At 42.7% G+C, this 19,570-nt stretch overlaps 3 protein-coding genes across 3 annotated transcripts; 1 reads left to right on the forward strand and 2 right to left on the reverse strand.

The window, feature by feature from the left end:
• Positions 1–2,681: 2,681 nt before the first annotated feature.
• On the reverse strand, positions 2,682–4,116 carry BHQ10_003764 (uncharacterized protein; the record flags this gene model as incomplete). The annotated part of the gene is made up of 3 exons (XM_040876056.1): positions 2,682–2,771; positions 2,932–3,648; positions 3,718–4,116. 3 exons carry the CDS (start codon positions 4,114–4,116, stop codon positions 2,682–2,684), a joined length of 1,206 nt encoding a protein of 401 aa, XP_040732268.1.
• Positions 4,117–9,167: 5,051 nt separating this feature from the next.
• BHQ10_003765 (uncharacterized protein) lies at positions 9,168–11,418 on the reverse strand (the record flags this gene model as incomplete). The annotated part of the gene is made up of 4 exons (XM_040876057.1): positions 9,168–10,433; positions 10,492–11,045; positions 11,111–11,217; positions 11,288–11,418. The coding sequence occupies 4 exons, from the start codon at positions 11,416–11,418 to the stop codon at positions 9,168–9,170; spliced, it is 2,058 nt and encodes a 685-aa protein (XP_040732269.1).
• Positions 11,419–12,472: 1,054 nt separating this feature from the next.
• BHQ10_003766 (uncharacterized protein) lies at positions 12,473–19,332 on the forward strand (the record flags this gene model as incomplete). The annotated part of the gene is made up of 7 exons (XM_040876058.1): positions 12,473–12,540; positions 12,616–12,684; positions 12,787–12,950; positions 13,030–13,102; positions 13,187–13,971; positions 18,538–18,776; positions 18,856–19,332. The coding sequence occupies 7 exons, from the start codon at positions 12,473–12,475 to the stop codon at positions 19,330–19,332; spliced, it is 1,875 nt and encodes a 624-aa protein (XP_040732270.1).
• Positions 19,333–19,570: the final 238 nt, after the last annotated feature.

Here is a 19,570-nt window from a genome sequence, read left to right on the forward strand (position 1 = left end):
AGTATCGCAGCATAAGTGTCTGTACCAGAAGGGTATTCTTTGGACAAAATGTCTTTATCATCAGCTGAATAGCATTAACACTTAGGCTGAAACTTAAACAACGTTACGTCATAAGATAAGAGATGATAGCGAGTTCCCCTCTTATCATAATTTGAATAGGTCACGCATGGATAGGTGACATCGCTTGCCTCATCCAAACATTAAAAAAGGAATAACGGCTTCAGATTGATCAAGAGATTCTGGCTAACAGGTTATAACCCAGTGGAGCCCCTAGGTAGTGGTCTCTAGTGGCCTAGCCAAGTCCAATACCTCACCGCTGCTCCTTGGGCCTTGATTCATGGGCTGTATATGCTAAAAGAGCATCGTGTGTCTCCAACGGACGGAAATTGACCCGAATGCCGGCTAAGGATATCCAACCCAACAGCCGTTGTAACTGTTAAGCGTAATTTCTACCACTATTGAACCGACTCGGGGACTCCGAGTCGGGGGCCATGCAGGCTTGGCCCTCGCATGTACCTTATTACTAATTAGCTATCGAAGGGCGGAGTATTTCTTCATACGAAACGAACTAACCTTTTTAGCGCGCACCTAAACATAGCTTAAAATCACAACATTTTAGCCCAATGAAGTGGCATGTGCGTCCTGCAGAGAGCCAGGAAGGATCTTTAGAGTTTAGGCTCGAGTACTTAAAGCAGGATCTAAAATTATCTGTGGAGACTAGTGCGCTCCTAATCATAGCTTAAATCACACCATCTCAATCCAATGGATCCCTACCGGTGGCTGCCAATTCTTAAATTTTCTTATCTGCTTCGTATAGAATAGATTACACCTTATTTCTTAATAGCTGATTGGTAACATTATAGCCATCTACGACATAGTGTTTGTATACAGTTCATTCTAGTATTTAACTGGTTAAGAGGCTCAGTAAGTTGGCTGTGGAACCTAGTGCGCTCCAATGCATCCTTACGGGCGGCCGTCGATCTAGATTGAACCTTGTTTTCTTACAGCTTGTACGGTAACATTACAGCCGTTCATAGCATGATGTCTTTTACCATGTAATTCACCCTAGTAACATACACGGATATTTTACTAGTCAATCATTGAATTACTTTCATGTTTTGTACGCTCGGTAAGTTTGCTGTGAAAAATGTGCGCTCTAATAAAACCTTACAGGCGGCCGCTGATCCTTAAATTACAGAGTTGATTGAACCTTGTTTCATTACAGCTTGTACAGTAAAATTACAGCCTTTCACAGCATCGTATTTTATCATGTACCACACTATGGTAACATACGTTACTAGTTAACTATTGGATAAAAATTATCTTCATGTCGTTTAGGCTTCGTAAGTGGCTGCTGTCTAATCTCTTAGCTCATGTTCAACAATAAATGAGACTATAGGATGAATTCTTCAGCTGCCTGCAGGTAAGCGTCTTATGAACGAACGCTTGAGCCAGTATCTCGTCACAGGATGATGATAAATCTCTTCAATACACAAGCGGTATGCGAATCGGATCGAAATGAGGTATATAACTCGCCCCCAACATCAGTCGAAGGTCCACCGAGTAGAATAACACCCAAACCAAGCATAAAATACACTTTAATTAAAAATATGCACTTTCATTTGTCCATGCCTTGCTCATGTCTCGATAGTCTCAGTAGGTGACTTGATTCCGATTCCGCGCGCTTCATCCCGATATCTTGAAGTGGGCCGCAACGGTTCAGAAAAGAGCAATCACTAGAGAGAATTGATATTGCAGAATGATAGCTAGCAGGTAACTCAGGGTGCCCAGACACTCCCACAGAGTATAAACCTTTTTTGGTAGGTGACATGATAGAGTGGCAATACGATGCGGAGACAGTTGTGGATTGCTGCCCAATTAATGCGCAATGTGTTACAGAGCGCCGGATAGTGAGCGAGCCGAGCTATCAAAGAATTCATTACATGGCAGGCCATGAGTTTACAGTATGCTTCAGTTGCCATAATAACATTTSGAGCCATAATTGAACTGTAGGTATACCACTAGCCTACAATATTTTATTTCTTCATTTGTATTGTAACAGGAACACAGACAAAGAAAAAAGTACATGTCGACGAAGTTGCAAGCACCACTACATGAGTTGTATGAGATTCAACTGAAGGGAGAGCGTCTATTATATCGCCTCTCAACTCATTCTGGGATAAGATCCGGCCTCGAAACCATGGTGGACTGCTCAAATCTCTAATAATGGAAGTAAATGATGGATAGTCAACAGTCAAGTGATTAATTCCACGAGAATCAATAGTCATCTCGCGTGCAATGTATCATTACCCCATACCACTATATCTGATCATTTTTGAAGTGATGGAAGCATATTACCACCCTTTGTTTTCTTATAGCAAAGAGCCGTCCTTTCGATATCGTTTTTCATGCACACGTGGCAAGTATACCTAGTATAAAAATCATTGAGATACATGCAGCTGCACCCATAATAAGCCATGACAAATTATCAAAAAGAGGCTCTACAAATTCGTGCGGCCTTTTTACCTCCACTACCCTAGTTGAGCCCAAAGTATCACCATTTGCATCCAAAGCTCGCACGAGGATCTTAGAGTGGGTATTGTGTTTCGGAATTTTGATAATAGTCTCAAAACTGTCCTTTGGCTGGGAAAACAGGATTTGCTGATCCTCATTCAAGGTACTCAGATCTTCTGCACCTTCCAAGACCCAGGTCGCGATTTCGGTTGCGCCATTCCAGCCAACATACACTTGATCTCCTTCAACGACGATGTCTGGAGATGTACGAGGTTTCCCGGTCCAGGGATATCTGTATAACCTATATGAAAGGATATTTCGTGTTATATAGCCCGTCCTAGGTCCAAAGTGGACTTCACACAAAGGTGTTCCATCGAGAGTAAATTCAACCCATATCGGGAGAAGGCCATAACCTACAATCACCCTATTCTCATTCTCAAGGACTTGAATTGACCCCTGCGAGATGCTGATGATTCCTTGTGAGCTCCAGTATGAGTGTCGTACTTTGGCTACCAATTCTTCGACGTCAACATCGAGGTAAAGACCACGACTGATGTTATCGTCGGGCGCTGCAGCGGATGAATTTATGCCTCGTGCTGCGTTGTCAAAGAGTGTGATGGCCGCACCATTATCTTGAAAACGAGCGTCATGCTGCCAGCTAATATTTGTAGCGCCACCATCGGAAAGATCAGTAAACATGTTATGTTTGCCTCCCAGCTTCCATATGATATCACCGGCGGTGGCATTTATATATGCTAGGCATTTTAAGAATCGCGACGACACAAGATAGTTCCCACTCGGGTGCTTGTCAACACTATTAATGTGAAACCAATCCCACGCCATCTCCTCATTCGTACCTGAGCCTTGAAGACTCTGATATGCCTCATCTATGGTAAAGTGATCCGAGGCCCACCATTCAAAAAGTAGGGACTGAGCTTCAACATCGATCTCCTGAAAGCCACAATCTAGTAAGTACCCTTTATTTGGTCCTCCTAACGACGAGAGGTCTGCTTGTACCACGCGATACACAGTGAAAATTGCAGTGTCGTCATTAGTAATGCGAAATTCATGAAAATCAGCTGCTTGTCCATTGCTGCCGTTGATCATGTATGCCTCACGATAGGAGGAATCCAACTAATTCGAACTGTCAGTTTTAAAATGTTGTTCTCGACATGTGCGATACATGGAAGTGGTACTGGTTACCATGTAATGACTGCCATTGCCATATCCATCGATCTCTTTGCCGATCCAGAATGTGAGATAATCTTCTCCTCGATACTGTTGGACCTTCAAGTCATATGCTCTGCCGTAGTTTTTTGTCCACACTAAATTTCCCCGATCGTCCACAATCATAGGCCCAGGCATGGGAACGCTATTTCCTCGCGGCGTAATCATCGTATATCCTCCATGGCTGTAGCATTGCTCACTTTTTTGCATGTAATTCAGAACTGGTCCTATCACTGGCGATGATTTGTACAGTTGCTGTGGCCATCCTCCCAAGTCTCCGGTTTCGTAAGCAGGCGATGCGTAAAAGTGTTCAGCATCAGCCGATACCAGATTGAATTGTATTAAAGCTAACACGAAAAAGCCTATGGAACGCATGGTGGGATGCGCTGGATATGTTGAATAAAGGAATTATCTGAAGATAAAAGATAAAGCACAAGATATACCTATATTACCACGTAAAGTTACCATACCTTTTAACCAAAGTTCCGTCATTAGTCGAACGGTATCTTTTCTAGGTTTTCAGCATGCCTTTAACCGATAACGGTATGGTTATTACAAGTGTAACATAGCACTGATACTTGAGGGTAATTTATTACACTAACCATTTCAAGGCATCCATGGAATGAGGACGCAGTATGAACGATTTTTGATGTACAAGATAGCACTGGAGACTATCCAGCCATATTTTTTTTCGTATGCTGACTTTAAGGTTAACTGACTACCTAGCTTGAGATATAGGTATTCCCTCCGACACCGTTCAAGAAACGTCTAGGCCAGAACCGAGTAATTTGAAAAGAAAAGTATAGAATCGAAGCAGTTCCCATCGCTTTAGCCACCACGACCAGTATATAAAGCATAATGTTCATCATCTGCCGTCTGTTACGCCGTCGACTGCGAGATATGAAGTCTGAAATCTCGTTTGACTGAGGAAATGGGGCTCGAGGAATATCATGTCCCAGGAATTTGCAAAGAGGCTCCCAGCCTTCCGAGATGTTGAACTCGAGTAGTCTCTCGGATGGTACCAGGGCACGAACTTCTTGGAGGTGATTAAGGTAAACGTCTTTACCCTGGTTGGGAAAATCGCCGCGGAAGAATGTGTCGAAAAACTTATTTAGCATAGGATAGTACATGCTTGCGGCCCAGCTGAATTTCGAAATGAATTTGTGTTCAAAATCAGTCGCACGCCAGTATACAGTTCGCATTGTTGAGCTTCAGAATAGAAGCCAGATATGTTAGTAACGTTGCAATTGTAGTAGCCTAAATCATATAATTTTCGAAGGGGCATACTGACGAATGCCATGAGTCGACCTCCCTTGTCGTAAGTATGACCTTTGCTTCGGGATACGCTTCTATGAGCTCTTTGGCAAATGCACACGCTGGCCAGTCACAAACAGCTTGACAGTCTCCCAGGAGCTGATCCCATTCTTTTCGGCCGAATTTGCCAATGCCATCATATTTCGCGGTGAGGGCATCAAGCCACATGAGGCAGTCGGGGGGATTCTCGATACTTGCGGACATCATATGATATGTCTTAATATACCCTAGCTGCTGTAGGGCAGCTCGGAGGGCTGGTGAAACAACCGGATGATTGCTGGTCAGCGACAAATCAAAGTTATAACAAAATTATTATTGGACCTGCATGATCGATTGCGACTCACAGGCTGTCCCGGTGCGACCAACGCTCAATGCCAACACTTTCATGGGCACTGTACGAAAAGTCGTGCGGCGATCTATAGAAGTGTCGTTCGTAAAGACATCAGTCCATGGCTGCGGGACCAACGAGTTGGCATGTTGAAGAGACATCACAGCAATTGAATTTTCTCTAAAAGCTTCAACTTGCAAAGGAAAAAGACAATGCAGGGATATACAGATGTTCTTTTCTGTTGCTTTTTCTAATAGACTATGAGACGAGCTCTTTACATGTATAGACGACTTTCTACTTAACAAAAAAGGCGGAGATCGAAGACCATACATATTAATCTTACTATGGATAGACTGTAAGTACGTAATGGCCAAATTGGTATCTGATAACAATTCATACCGAGATAGAACTGTATGGTACTTATTTTACAAGTTGTATTTTTGTATGTGTACCATGTTTCACCCCATTATCACATGCAGTATGGAAATTTGAGTGCTTGGGGGCCTAAAAGATGGTTCGGTTCCATTGACAACTCCCGTTAGCGTACAACATAAATTTGCCCTTGGAGACTTCGGGGCTCTACAATCATTGTCCCACTCACTTGACTAGTGCTACTCTTCTGATTTGGGTAGTTTACGCACGGAAAGCACGTATTCCTGATCCGCAAATACTTACAAAGTTGGCATTAGTTATTAGACCCCATTTACCAAGTACCATTGGATGCTCCGCTCATTGTAGACGTTTTTCACTGTAGATTACAGTCAATTGAGACATTTCTGTTCCTTTTACTATCTGCGCTTGTAACCCTCGTGTAATCTTTAACACACGGCTGCGAATACTGAAAACGCGTTGACTTCAAGATGTCTTCACCCCAGGCGGGCAACAGTACTACGCAAAAGGCCTCATGGTTGGGGCTTCCGCGCAAAGGGCAGCTTCTGCTGCTCTTTCTCTGCCGTGTGTTGGATTTCATGCAGATGGCCACTTTCCAAATAATTTGCTACTATCAGTTGAAGTCTTTTACGACGTCTTCAATATCGGAGACAACGCTTTCATGGCAAACCGGGATTGCAATCGGGGCATTCACAGCTGCTCAAGTCTGCACCTCCGTTTTCTGGGGGGTATGTGCAGATAAAAAGTGGTGTGGAAGAAAGCCAGTACTTTTGATTGGACTTACTGGAACAGCTTTATCCTGTGTCGCCTCCGCCTTTGCACGCTCATTTTACCAGATGGTTGCATTCAGAATTGTCGGCGGTTTACTGAACGGAACAGTAGGAATTGTGTTTGTTGATTTCCGAGTATGAAACAACTCATACGTAAATGTGGCTAACCCGTAACTAGTCGCACCATGTTATCGGAAAATATTGTTGAGAAGCGGTAACTATCTATGCAGTCCTAGACGATTTGCATGACATCTAAAGAATGATCGCAGGTTCCAGTCTCGAGCATTTTCTTTGCTGTCACTTTCATTCAACGTTGCCTCATTTCTTGGTCCCCGTAAGGATTACAATGGTCTATGATCATCGCGAAACAGTTTCTAATATTTGGTCAGTCATAGCGGGTTTTCTCTCGAACCCATTGAAGGTAAAATACAGCCTCAAAGAAGGATCGACCAACTTGCTTGACCGGTACCCCTATGCCTCGCCACTCCTGATAAATGCCGGAGCCATTTTCTTGCTTACGGTCGTGGTATCTTTGTATCTAGAAGAGGTATGGTGCCCTATTATTCGCTGCCCTTGCCCCTGCAAGTTCAGTGTAAATGACTTGAATTTTTTAGACAGCCAAAAGTCTGAGAGGAGATGTCTTCCGGTTATTCAGATACAAGATCTTGACATTCCTTGGAGTACAAAGAAATTCACATTATAATGCACTGCGTACAGAAGATACTGAAGCCAATGATTTGCGTGAATTCTCAGTCAGCTCACCAACGGTCCATTCTCACGAAGGGAAGAGCGGCGCTCGAGGAGTGAGTATTTGGACATTTACTTTTTTGATGACTCTCGCTTCTCAATCTATTTTTGATCTCCACATGGGGTAAGTCTGATATAACTCCAGCGTTTGAGTATTTGGGCATGCGAAATTCTGTACTGAAGTGCTTTCATGCTGTAGAGCGTATACCGGTCTCTGGCCACTATTTCTGTCCAACCCCCGTGAGAACACAGATAACGTGTCAACCAGCAAGTCCGGGGGACTCGGACTGCCAATTGAAGACGTTGGGGTAGCCACAAGTATTGCTGGCGTCATCGGCATGTTTATCCAAATACTGATTTATCCACAAATAAACGACATCATTGGAGTTGTCAACAGCTACCGTTACTTTAGCTGCCTGTTTCCTATAGCTTATTTTGCGTTACCACTACTTGGACTAATCGCGGAGACAGCAACTGTGAGTATCTGGGTCGCAATATTTTTCACTCTGATGATACATGTCACGGGTCGAGTTTTTGTGATCCCCGCGACGCTCATAATCTTGAATAACAGTGCTGCATCACCAGAACTTCTCGGCAAAGTGCATGGTATTGGTCAAATGGCCTCTTCAGTATTTCGCACTTTGGGCCCTATCTTTGCTGGCTATCTCTTTGAGGCTGGTCTGGAACTTCAATCGATATTTTTCGCATGGTGGGTTGTTGGAGGGCTGGCAGTTGTTGGGTTTGGTGCAGCTCAATATGTACGCGATGGTCCTGTAACAAGCGCACCTACACAAGAGGCCAATGACTGATTGTGAATTTGTATCGGTTGGGTGAATATCTAGGTACATCTGATGTTCTTAATTCCATCTCTTAAAGATATCGTTTTGTAGTATTCTAGACAATAACCTGTTCAGCATTTGCTAGCAGACGCAATTCCGCTGTCCCAAGGATTATGAAGTTAGTGACAGAGTCTGACCCTGAAGGTGCTTATCATATAGTAAACAAGTATTAAAAGAAACTAAAAATATAGATTAAATGCAGAAAACGGCTGAGAAACTTGGTAAAAAGACATATCCTCCAATTACACGCATAGTATCTCCTTGGTTGTGCCACAAATGTAATAGAAAATTCTCATATGTGATATAATCATGAATCACGACCAGTTATTTGCAAATGTCATTCCAGAAATCGACCATACGACTCGTGAAATTATCTAGTAAGCTTTAATGTTGTCTAGCTAATGCAATGACTGCTATATCAAGTCCGCATTGCCTATAACAATCTCAGGCAAGTATCTCCAGTACGAACACTTCGACAGGTGACTCACACCAGAGAATAGTAATCAAGGATTAAGAGGTCTGTACCCATCCATAGGCGAAGCACAGCACTTGCATTATTGCATTGTGGCTAGATATCGCATATCTCATCATAAGAACGGTTGAGTTGCACTTTACGGAACGGAAGCCTGCAACTACCTTACCTTGGCGAATCAAATATCACGAGAATAAAAATGATAAGCCACTTGCATAGCAAACGATCGAGCCAGACGACACTTGGAGCCAGATGTATGCCCGGAGAATATGTGTGGGTACTGGGAAGTCCAGATAGAATGCATATGTAATATCACATGACCTACTGTACCTAGGTAACCATGGATTCATTACAGTAAAGACGTTCATGATGTATTTCTGTTCATTTATTGTTCTCTCTAGGATTTTTATTTATAGGCAATCAGAAAAAATCTTTCTACGTTCTTCCAAGGTTGATGAGTAAAAAACTATAATGATTCGAGGTCCTCCGCACGTAGTTATAATCGGGACGCTTTCTTCTATGTACACTTTTCAAGAGAGTAGAGGGTGACATCAAAAAGGTCCCGCCTATTTCTTCCCGTTCATGAGATTGACAGTACTGTCATCTAGCATAAGCATCAGACTGTCGAACAAAGTACCATTGGTAATGCTGTCATGAATGATTGATATCCAACCACCAATCGATTTTTTCTGCCTGCCATCCAGCTGATCATTCTTGTAAGTGGGATGCTCCACAAATCCTTGATGAAAGGGTACTTGTAGCTTGTCGCGGACAAAGTCATACAAAGCACTTGACCCTCTGCCTAGAAGTGTGGGTGTTTCCGGGTTTTTGATGAAGGCACTGAAATGTTCGCGCCAAAGGTTCCAGACCAGCTCATTGGCTTCCTTCTTCCAGTCCATGACATTCCCGATGCTGCCTTGGATATGGTCAAGTAAGATTGGAATGATGGAATTGACCAGAGACTTGCAGCGAGCCTCAAGGTCCATCTTCCCTGTCGAAGACCAGGAGGGACCAATATGAACCCCTAATGTGTCTTGCAGAGTTTGCAAATCTTGAGAAGTCAAATCAGAGAACGATTTTTGAGTGACAGTGACTATAGTTTCTGTGGCTTTTTTAATAAATCCCATGTGCAAGGCACGCAGGTCCAATGCCTGACACACAACATAAATGTGGCAAGCACACATCTTCATCAAGACATCAACAGCATCAGCTGACATGCGCGCAGAAGCCAGTGCCATCGAATTCACGGACTGATTATGCATTTCTGCTGCTTGCACATGGGAGCTCATGGGGTTCGCCAGATATGCAAGCTCGGCCATATACGCGGCCATATTGACATCAACGCCTTTCATCATGAATGAAAGACTTGGGTCATCAGCTGCAAGGTTTGCAGGCAATCCTCCGCTGAGATTGGGATCGATCATCTCAAAGCTTTGGGAGAAGAGGATTTTGCCAAACATTTGAAGGACAAGTCGGGTCTTTTCCATGGCCGAAGTCACAGAAGCTGCTTGAAAGTTTGCCCCGTAGTAGATATCGCTCGATTTGCTGTCAACAAGAGGATTGTCGCATGAAGAGTTGATCTCAATGTTGATTTGTTGATCGGCCAGCATCAGATCTTCCAATTGAGGACCAATCCATTGGGGAGCACTTCGTAGCGAATATCGATCTTGGACCAAGTCCTCTCGTCTACGATTTTTCGGTTCAAGAACATCACGAGCCAAGTGGGATCCACGGAGAAAGCTGTATACGTTCCTTGCACACTCTATTTGGCCTGGATGTGGTCGTGTTTCGGCGATAAAAGGGTGAAAGCTCTCTGAACTGCCACATAGTGCCTAATATATTTTCATTCAACATTTTATATATGTCAGCTTATGAGGTACGGGTACTCACCTCAACTGCTGATCCCGTTAAGAGCTGGGTCAAAAATGCCAACATATGTGCATTAGCCAAAACGAGAGCACCAACTCCCGCAGAAGAAGACGTTCCATTAATCAATCCTAACCCTTCTTTAGGTCCTAACGTAACCGGCTCCAAACCCGCTTCTTTCAGAGCTTCCGGTGCGGAAAGAAAAGTCCCGTCTTTATTCTGTATCAGAATATCTGGGTTCCCTTCCAATCCCCCAGCAACGTAAGAAAGAGGCATCAAATCACCAGAAGCAGAAACCGAACCCCGGAGTGGAACTACAGGTGTGAGGTCATGACCAAGAAATTCCGCCATGGCCTTAACAACCGGAAAGGAGACAGCAGAATGTCCCCGCATTGTGGAATTACACCTTATGACCATGGCAGCTCTAACCCATGCCTGTGGCATGATGTGGTCAGGAGCACCGCCATTGCCTGCTTTTGAAATGATTCCACTTTGAGTATGTTGCATTAATGATGCTTGGAGCAGAGTGACCTGCTCTGTTCTGGAATCGGCGCTCCCGCCAAATCCAGTATTGACACCTGTCAGATTACGGTTAGTTTATCACCAACTCAGGCGTGCTTGATAGGGTTTATTTTGCAAATACCATAGACGTACCAACCCTGAGCGAGATGGTCAAATAGTACATTAATACTATCTTGGATGTCTTTGTTAATTTTGGGATCCTGAGATAGAATTGGTTTGCAACCAAATCTAAAGTGTTGAATAGCTCAGATTAGAGGTGTATCTTCGGAGTTCGACATCAACCAAAGGATTAACATACAATGACGTGGCTACGACATCTGCAATAGTCAAGCTGTTTCCGTCAAGTATATAAGTGCCTGACTTCTTCCGGATCTGTAGCAGCTTCCACAACTCTACTGTCTTTGCTAGTTGAGGGGATTGGTTCACCATCCTTTCTTTGTGAATTTGATAATGAGTACTGGTAATTTGCTAGGAGCTGATCGATAGAGACGGACCACGGTACTTAAAAAAGCTGTAATACGTGGAGCATAAATAAGAACAGGACAGTACCTGCTGTGTTTCTCAAAAATGTCTTGGCCACTGAGCTTCGCGTAAATCAATCAATTCGATTTCAGACTACCTCAATGGGGGCTAAATTTATTCTATAACATTACGTTATCATCTCACATTTGATGTAGCAGAACTAGACTGTAGCATCCACTTCCTCATCAGTAACGATTCCGCTTAGGCTGACGACTATGATCATGTATCTTAAAAACTAAGGAATCTGTACTTAGAACTGTCCTTTTATGGATATGTTCTGCGTAATTGTACGCTAAAAATTAGTCTCCACAACACGACATAAGATAAAAGTATCGTAGCGTTTCCTGGCATTACTGTACGGTATCATGTATCGTTGGTCATTCGTATTTTAAATACATACATACATAACCGTACACATGGGGATTACGTGTATATAACGGAAACGCAATGCGCATGGATCACGCGGATATTATGGATACGCACTTGCATTTACGGTTATACAAGTATATGGATACACGGATGCGAATACATATATACAGGTGCTTGTAATATTTACTTGAACACTATAATCATTCAAGTATTGAATGGCGGGACAAGCTCGGAGTAATAGGACGTTCGAAGGATCACCGATAAGCCTAAAAAGGTAAGAAATCTACTTTGCGGTCATTGAGTGTTTCAAGATCTTGATGAAATGCCGAGTGGAATGAAAATTAAAGATTCTGAAGAAAAGGAAAAGGAAGTAAAAGACGGCTGAGGAGTACAACGGATAGCGAGGCGTATGTTGGAGATAGGGTATTTTTATATAACTCTTTCCAGCATGTGATACTAATCACTAAGTTCAATTCTACCTTCACAGTGGTTTTTCTTTTTACATTGATACCTCAAGGTAGGAAGTTGTTATAAGAGGAGTGTCGATCGTGTTGTCCCAAAGAATACCACTCATCCATACATCCTCATTAAAATGGGTGATGCTGGTCTTCCCAAGGTACGAGTTGCAAGGCGATTCGCCAAGTCTAAACAAGATGTCTGGTTCGTTTAACTCTTTATGTTTCTCTTGCTACATCTATGGTAAATTGCTAAGCTGCTGGCAATAAAATGATATAGGTCCCTAATCAATGAATTTGCTGTGGCAGCTCCTTTACAGCCTGTTGTAAACATGAGCCAAGGTTTCTTGTAAGCTTGCCATGACCATTCAACTGACTAGTAGCACGTACCTCGGTAATCTAATTTCCTGGAATTGTTATTCAGTGGCTATAATCCACCTCTATTCATTAGGGATGCCGCAAAGGTAGCCATAGACCAACTCGAATGCAACCAGTATGCTGCAACTAAAGGCCGTCTGCGACTTCGACAAGCGCTGTCAAAGACTTATACTCCACTCTGGGGTAGACAGCTGGATGCTGCTTCAGAAATATGCATCACCACAGGAGCTAATGAAGGTACTTTCTAATACTTGGTCTCATATTCTGTGTAAGGCTTTCAGGAAGTAGAGATAAGACTTACCATGGAGCCATGTAGGAATGCTGAGTGTCTTTATGGCGTTTCTAAATCCTGGTGACGAAGTCATCCTWTTSGAGCCGTATTTTGACCAGTGAGTTATTATTACACCCATTAGATTTATGTTATTTGCTTATGATTCAAGGATACGTTAACATTTTTCTAACAATCATCATAGATATATAGATGGCATCAAGATGACTGGTGCTTCATTCAAATGCGTTCCATTGCACCCACCGATCAAGGGCGAGACGGAGGTTTGCTCCTCATCTGAGTGGACCATCGATTTTCAGAAATTAGAGGAGACTGTTACTCCACTGACCAAGATGCTCATTGTCAATAGCCCGCACAATCCAACGGGCAAGGTATTTTCACGAGCAGAGCTTCAGTATATTGGAGATTTATGTGTCCGACACAATATCATCATTGCAAGTGATGAGGTTTATGACCGCCTAGATTATGCTCCTTTCACACATATTGCAACCTTGAGTCCTGAAATCGAACGTTTAACTTTTACCGTCGGATCCGTGGGCAAAGACTTCTACTGTACAGGTTGGCGTATTGGATGGGTGATTGGGCCTGCGGATTTGATAGACCATGTTGCTGTTGCGCATCTACGCATCTGCTACTGCACACCGAACCCTCTACAGGAAGCAGCTGCGGTTGCTTACGAACAAGCTTTAATCAACGGGTTTTGGCCAAAGACTCGAGCTGAAATGAGATCCAAAATTGACCGCTTCTGCGAAGTCTTTAAAGAGCTTGGTATCCCTTACTCCAATCCTCAAGGTGGCTATTTTGTGCTTGCAAATATGGCTAAAGTGCAAATACCGGCGAACTATCGATTTCCTTCTAAGTTACTAGACCGTCGCCGGGACTTTTATTTGGCGTATTTCTTGATTATGGAACTTGGGATTGCATCTATCCCGCCGTCAGCTTTCTATTCACCAGAAAATGAGCATCTAGGTCAGGACTATTTGAGATTCTCTGTCTGCAAGGAAGATGATGTCTTAGAAGCGGCCAAGGCAAGGCTTAAAGGGCTAAAAGCTTATATCCGCGATTGATACATGCTTTCCACAGAGGCCTTATTAGAAGGATTTTAAAGATTGTTTTTTAATTTTACAAGTGTGCCGTTGGAAACTGAGTAGGTTTTCGGATCGATCTATCGATCGAAATCAGTCAGGTTTAGAATAGTGTCCAGGTGCCAACCTTTATTATCGTACATAAGAACATAAGAAAAGAATCCATGATGGACCCAGGTGTCCTTGTAGCACATTGAAAGAGGGACTGATGAAGAGTGGTTTCATTTGTTTGTCACAAATATGTTGCTAGCTAGCGACCTAAGTCCACGTTCCAAGGTTTCCACGTGTGAAAAATAAAAATGAATTCGCAATCATGATCCTACACTATCCTTTGCTTTTGAAAATTTGATCGGAATTGATTCATTGGTAAAAGCTGATCGATAGACCACAGGATCAAGAGCAGGTAATAATATTAAATTTAGAAACAGGATATAAGGAAGGGTTTTTTATGCTTCTCCAGAGATACATTAGCTAGGTACTGAGGTTCAAGAAGATCCATAAAATTGATTTGGGCTATCTCAGTAGGAGCTAATGTGGTAACAGGTTACACATCCCGAGTTGACTCCCAAGAAAGGCGACTCACGTCTTCCATCAGAAACTGCTGACAATCAGATTCATCTTGGACCCAAGCTATTTGGGCCAACTTTGTAGCGTAATATGTAGCAAATAGTGAAATTAAGCCACCAATGCGTAAAAACATCGCAACTTCGAGAAATTGCTCGTCGTCAGTCCTGGACCCAGAATTTCCATTTTTCTCGGTTATTTTGAAATAGACACCCATGAGCAGCATTATAATGATCTGTGGGAGACAAATGGCAACGTTATGGAGACCGTGTACCAAGCCTTGTCTCCTCGCCAGAAATTGCTCGCCATCTTCAGTCTGGCGCAGTGAACGAAGCTCATTACTCAGAATTGAATAAGGTACGCGTGAGGAAATTGCCCAACTAAAACCAACGATAGAGAAAAGAATGACCGCTTCGAGTGGTACTTTCACCAAAGTCGCTCCTAGCATAGAGATTGCAAAGACGCCTTGGGAGGCAACCCATAGATTATAGGGATTGGTGATGAAGTCATACCAGATCGATATTTCTGGTGGAGAATTTGGCAATGAAGTTCTATTGCCGTATGGACCGGTAGGCAGTATCATGGCAACTAATAAAGCAACCAGACTATATGATAAAGGAGCCAGCGAACCGAGATCCTGGTATCTTCCTCCCGTATTTGTATTTTCTATGCAGATGATAGAATAAAGATTAGAAGTAGCGTACTGAAGTGGCGAAAGCAACTTACGAAGACTGTCGATGTAACTGCGAGGTTGTTCAGTTATTTTCCAGATGAGGTCTCAAGATATAAAGACTGACTTACGTAACAATATAGAATAAAAAGGGAAACCATCCGAACCAAGCAAGGAACTGAACGAGAAAAACGAGCTTGATATTTCTGGTCAGGCTGGAGAAAGTTTTCCGCACAATGAAAATGTCTAGTCCTTGCCGCTCATTCAAGTCTTCCTGGGCACCACAGGGCGTTTCTGACACACAAAAACATGTCGTCATGACTGAGAGCAACAAATAAAGTACCGTTAGGATGCTCACAGATGTGAATTTCGATCTTTGCAGGATGCCCAGATGTTGAGGTAGATCAAAATAAGCCATGGAGAAAGCAAGAACTGCGGCAAAATTGACATGCCTGCCAGCCCAAGTGTTCGCTTCGGTTTGCTGTCTTGAGCTACCATAGTCTGTAATAAGAGCACGTAGTCCTACCTGAAGGGCTTGGGTTGCGGCATTGATAACAAACATGCAGAAAAAAGCAATGATCATGACAACATTTCTCAAGAGCTTTGCATCTATTTGTTCTGATGCCAGAGATGAAGAGGAAGCGGAGCTCACTAGAATTATATTCGTAATCGGATCAACCCATGCTAAGCAAAGTATGGAGGCGATTAGAACAGCCGTTCCATTAAGAATAAAAGGTCTTCGCCTGCCCCATATGGAAAGACACATATCACTCCAACTGCCAAAATATGGCTGAAGGGTAGCACCACATATTGGGCCTGACAGTACGATAATCGCAATTTCAGTTGGACTCAATCCAAGCAATTTAAGATGTTGCTCGTCAAAAATCAGTGATTGGTAACACAGATAGCGGACTATTTGGACGTACAACAGCTTGGCCAGATAGAAGAGAGAACGTGACTTGAAGGCTAATGTATCTTTAGTCAAATTGAAAGCAAAACTCAGTAAAAGGAAAAAAGCAACAGAGGAAATTACCCTTGGAAACCAAATGTTGTCAAAGCAGGATGAGACTTCCAGATTTTGGTCTTGTTGCTCATGATAGCCATGGAATTTAGATATACTGTATCAAAACTGGATTATTTTTTTTCCAATATAGAGATGGCTCAGTTGCTACGAATTATAAAATACGTGATTCTAATGTATTAGCTGATCTTAAAATGGCCTTAAAGACAGTGCTTTCATTTCTGAGTAATGCACTATCTGAGATGGTAATTGATTTAAACCAATACTTACACAAAATCAAGTATTTCTTACAAACTGGCTTATGTAAATTTATCATTGTGAAGTCAATAATCTGTTAAATGGGGCCTATCTTGATAGTCACCTAGTCAATCACTACATAATCAACACACGACACAGTGCGGCAGGATTAAAGCAGCTCTCTCTGAATCCCTCATCGTTGACATTACATTACCATACTATATTAGTCGAACGCTAAGACCCTTGGTATGTAACACCTTCAATGACAATACCTGGAATGGACTATCTCTCCTTAAGCACTCTAACCACACTAGTTAAGTTAACTAACTATGTACTGGATGATTAGCTCAATACGGGGCTTCAATATCACTTGAACTAATATCTCTTCTCAGGTAAATGGCGGCTCTTGGCGGGTTACGATATAGCGGAGCGTGATATCATCCGGAGCGTCACAGACCTGAATCCACTTTAGTTATGGTATCTTGTTGGCGCTACTCCGTGCTAAATTGCCTTTTTGGGACTGGTAGATACCAAGTCGCTTGGAACACTCGTAAAATACCGAATTTATCATATACCGCTTGTATAGGGTATATGTTTAATATAAATGTTACATGTCCCCCAATTTTCGGGGGTTGGGCTTAGGGGATGTTAGGGGTGGGTCTTGTGGGTTTAGATTATATGACTACGCGTATGTCCCGCATATATCCCAGAGAACAAGCGCGTATCTTCATAAACTTGTGGCATCTTTTGATATCACGATAGAAATATCACTAATACCGCTTATTCAATTCTTGTGGATCAAGCTCAGCTAGATGCGCCCAGCTGTCTCTCATTTACTACGGTTGGGGGCCGTATCTGAGCTATATTCAACATTTGGAATCCACATTGAGCCTATACGAAGTCGCCTGTGTTGGCAGCGCTAATGCAATGCTACTTAGCCTTACTGAGATATATTGTGAATGAATACTCGATGACACTTGTTTGGCGGATCATCTTGGATTTGGAAGCGCAGATCTAATGTTGTGACTAAATCGAATCAACCAACATCAATTTTGAGGTCGTGGGTCGAAACTTCTCACTTGCTGTTTTCCTTCCTGGCCATGATCATTATGCATACATAGAACAATCCACTGCTAGGGAATGGCTACGGTCAATAACTGATACATACATAGAAAGCCTTTCTTACAATACTAGCCGTAATTACAGCGCGAATAGATCTTACTTACAGGGTTAGATGTAATACCAAATATAATACATGGTAATACCTCCGGTCAAAACAGCGATTCAGTGGGATGTATTTCGTCTTACTAAAACGATGAGCATGTTGAATGTTGCATCCGCCTTATTACTGTACACTTTAGAATGATTTTGCAGAATGGCAAAGTGGGTTCTGAAAATGTGACGAAATGTGCTGTCGTATTTCTGCTTTTCAGGCATGTGACGGTACGATATTGGTGGGAATCTTTCTGGGCAAGTCCGCTGGCTGAAGATCGCCTGACTGGTAGTCCTTCAATCTGTCCCAGATATTCCGGCGCTTCCTTTGTGATTCCTTTGTTTGCAGAGCATTTTTGTATAACAGGGTATTTGATTTTCTCTGTTCTGGTCCACCGACTGGTTTTTCTTCCTTAAACGCTGATAGAGCGCTAATTATCATGATGGATAATACTCCGAGACCTTATAGCGACAAATCTCGTGACAGTATGACCTCTAATTCAAGTCGTTCCCTTAGTGAAGAACGTGAAGGACTTGTTTCTGGAATTCCCTCTGTGCAAAAAAGATCAAACCGAACTCTTGCCAGACTGTTGCCTGCTGTATTGATCATATCTATCATCTTGAATTGTCTTCAAGCGGTATATGTCATTGTTCGCAAACCGCAATGCCGGTCTTTATATGGTATTAATGAGGGATTCCCTAATTTTTACGTCGATCAATTGACTAACGACGACGATTTTCTTCAGCCAAACTTCCAGAAAACGAGCTTGAGATACCATTCCATTATGCCACTGAATACAGCGATGACGAACATTCGTATGAGGAGAAGGACGCTCTCTGGAACGCTATCGATATAAGTGAAGGGTTTGTTGCAATCACACACGAGGAAGCTGACAAGCTTGGCCTGCCAAGGTCAAAAGTCTTTCCTTGGGATGCCAACAAGGGCATGTATGTCAGCCACGGTCACCATGCCCTACACTGTACGGTAAGTTTTACTTTTCAATGGATGAAAACTCGAATTTCTTTGCAAAAATGTGGCGTTGTTTCTCTAATGTTGGTTTTAGGTTCTACTACATGCGTATACCTACGATGCACATATGGGCAAGAAACCACTGGTATCATATCATCACATTGAGCATTGCCTGGATCTTTTGCGCCAGGATATCATCTGTGACGCAAATGATCTGATGGACTTCACGAAAGACCATGGTGAGCAGTTTCTAACAGGAGAAAATCAGCCCCGGAAGTGTCGTGATTGGGGAAAACTTCGCAAATGGGTTCAGGAACGTACCGCTTGTTACAAGACTGTTAACATCACACGCGCTGGAGAAGATCATGGAATAGCTCACCAGTTGGACCGCTATACTTATTGTCCACCAGGTAGTCCTTATGAGCCTCTGATCAAAGCGTTCAAGGATCTTGGCCGTGTGAATACTGGTAACCTTGCAGAAGGCTGGAGCGACTTGACCCCAGAACAAATTGCAGCCGATGCTAAAGCCGTGGAGGAACACAACAATGCTATCTTGAATGATGCAAAGTGATGGCAATGTGTTTATTTTGAATGATGAGTTGCCAGGAATAAAAATCTTGTAAAGCTGTGCTATCTTCTGATTTCACATCATAAGACACTCGAGGAGAATTTGGCATATTGTTCTGATTCTGTATAGACATTTTCTTTCACTCTCACATAGTCAATTCCAGTCTGCTATACGATTAGTTATATTTTTATATTGTCATCTATTATTAATTTTTTCATGGGGCTTCAAGGTTAGTACCTGT

The sequence above is a fragment of the Talaromyces amestolkiae genome, assembly GCF_001896365.1.
Source record: "Talaromyces amestolkiae strain CIB chromosome Unknown scaffold6.1, whole genome shotgun sequence".
NCBI lineage: Eukaryota > Fungi > Ascomycota > Eurotiomycetes > Eurotiales > Trichocomaceae > Talaromyces > Talaromyces amestolkiae.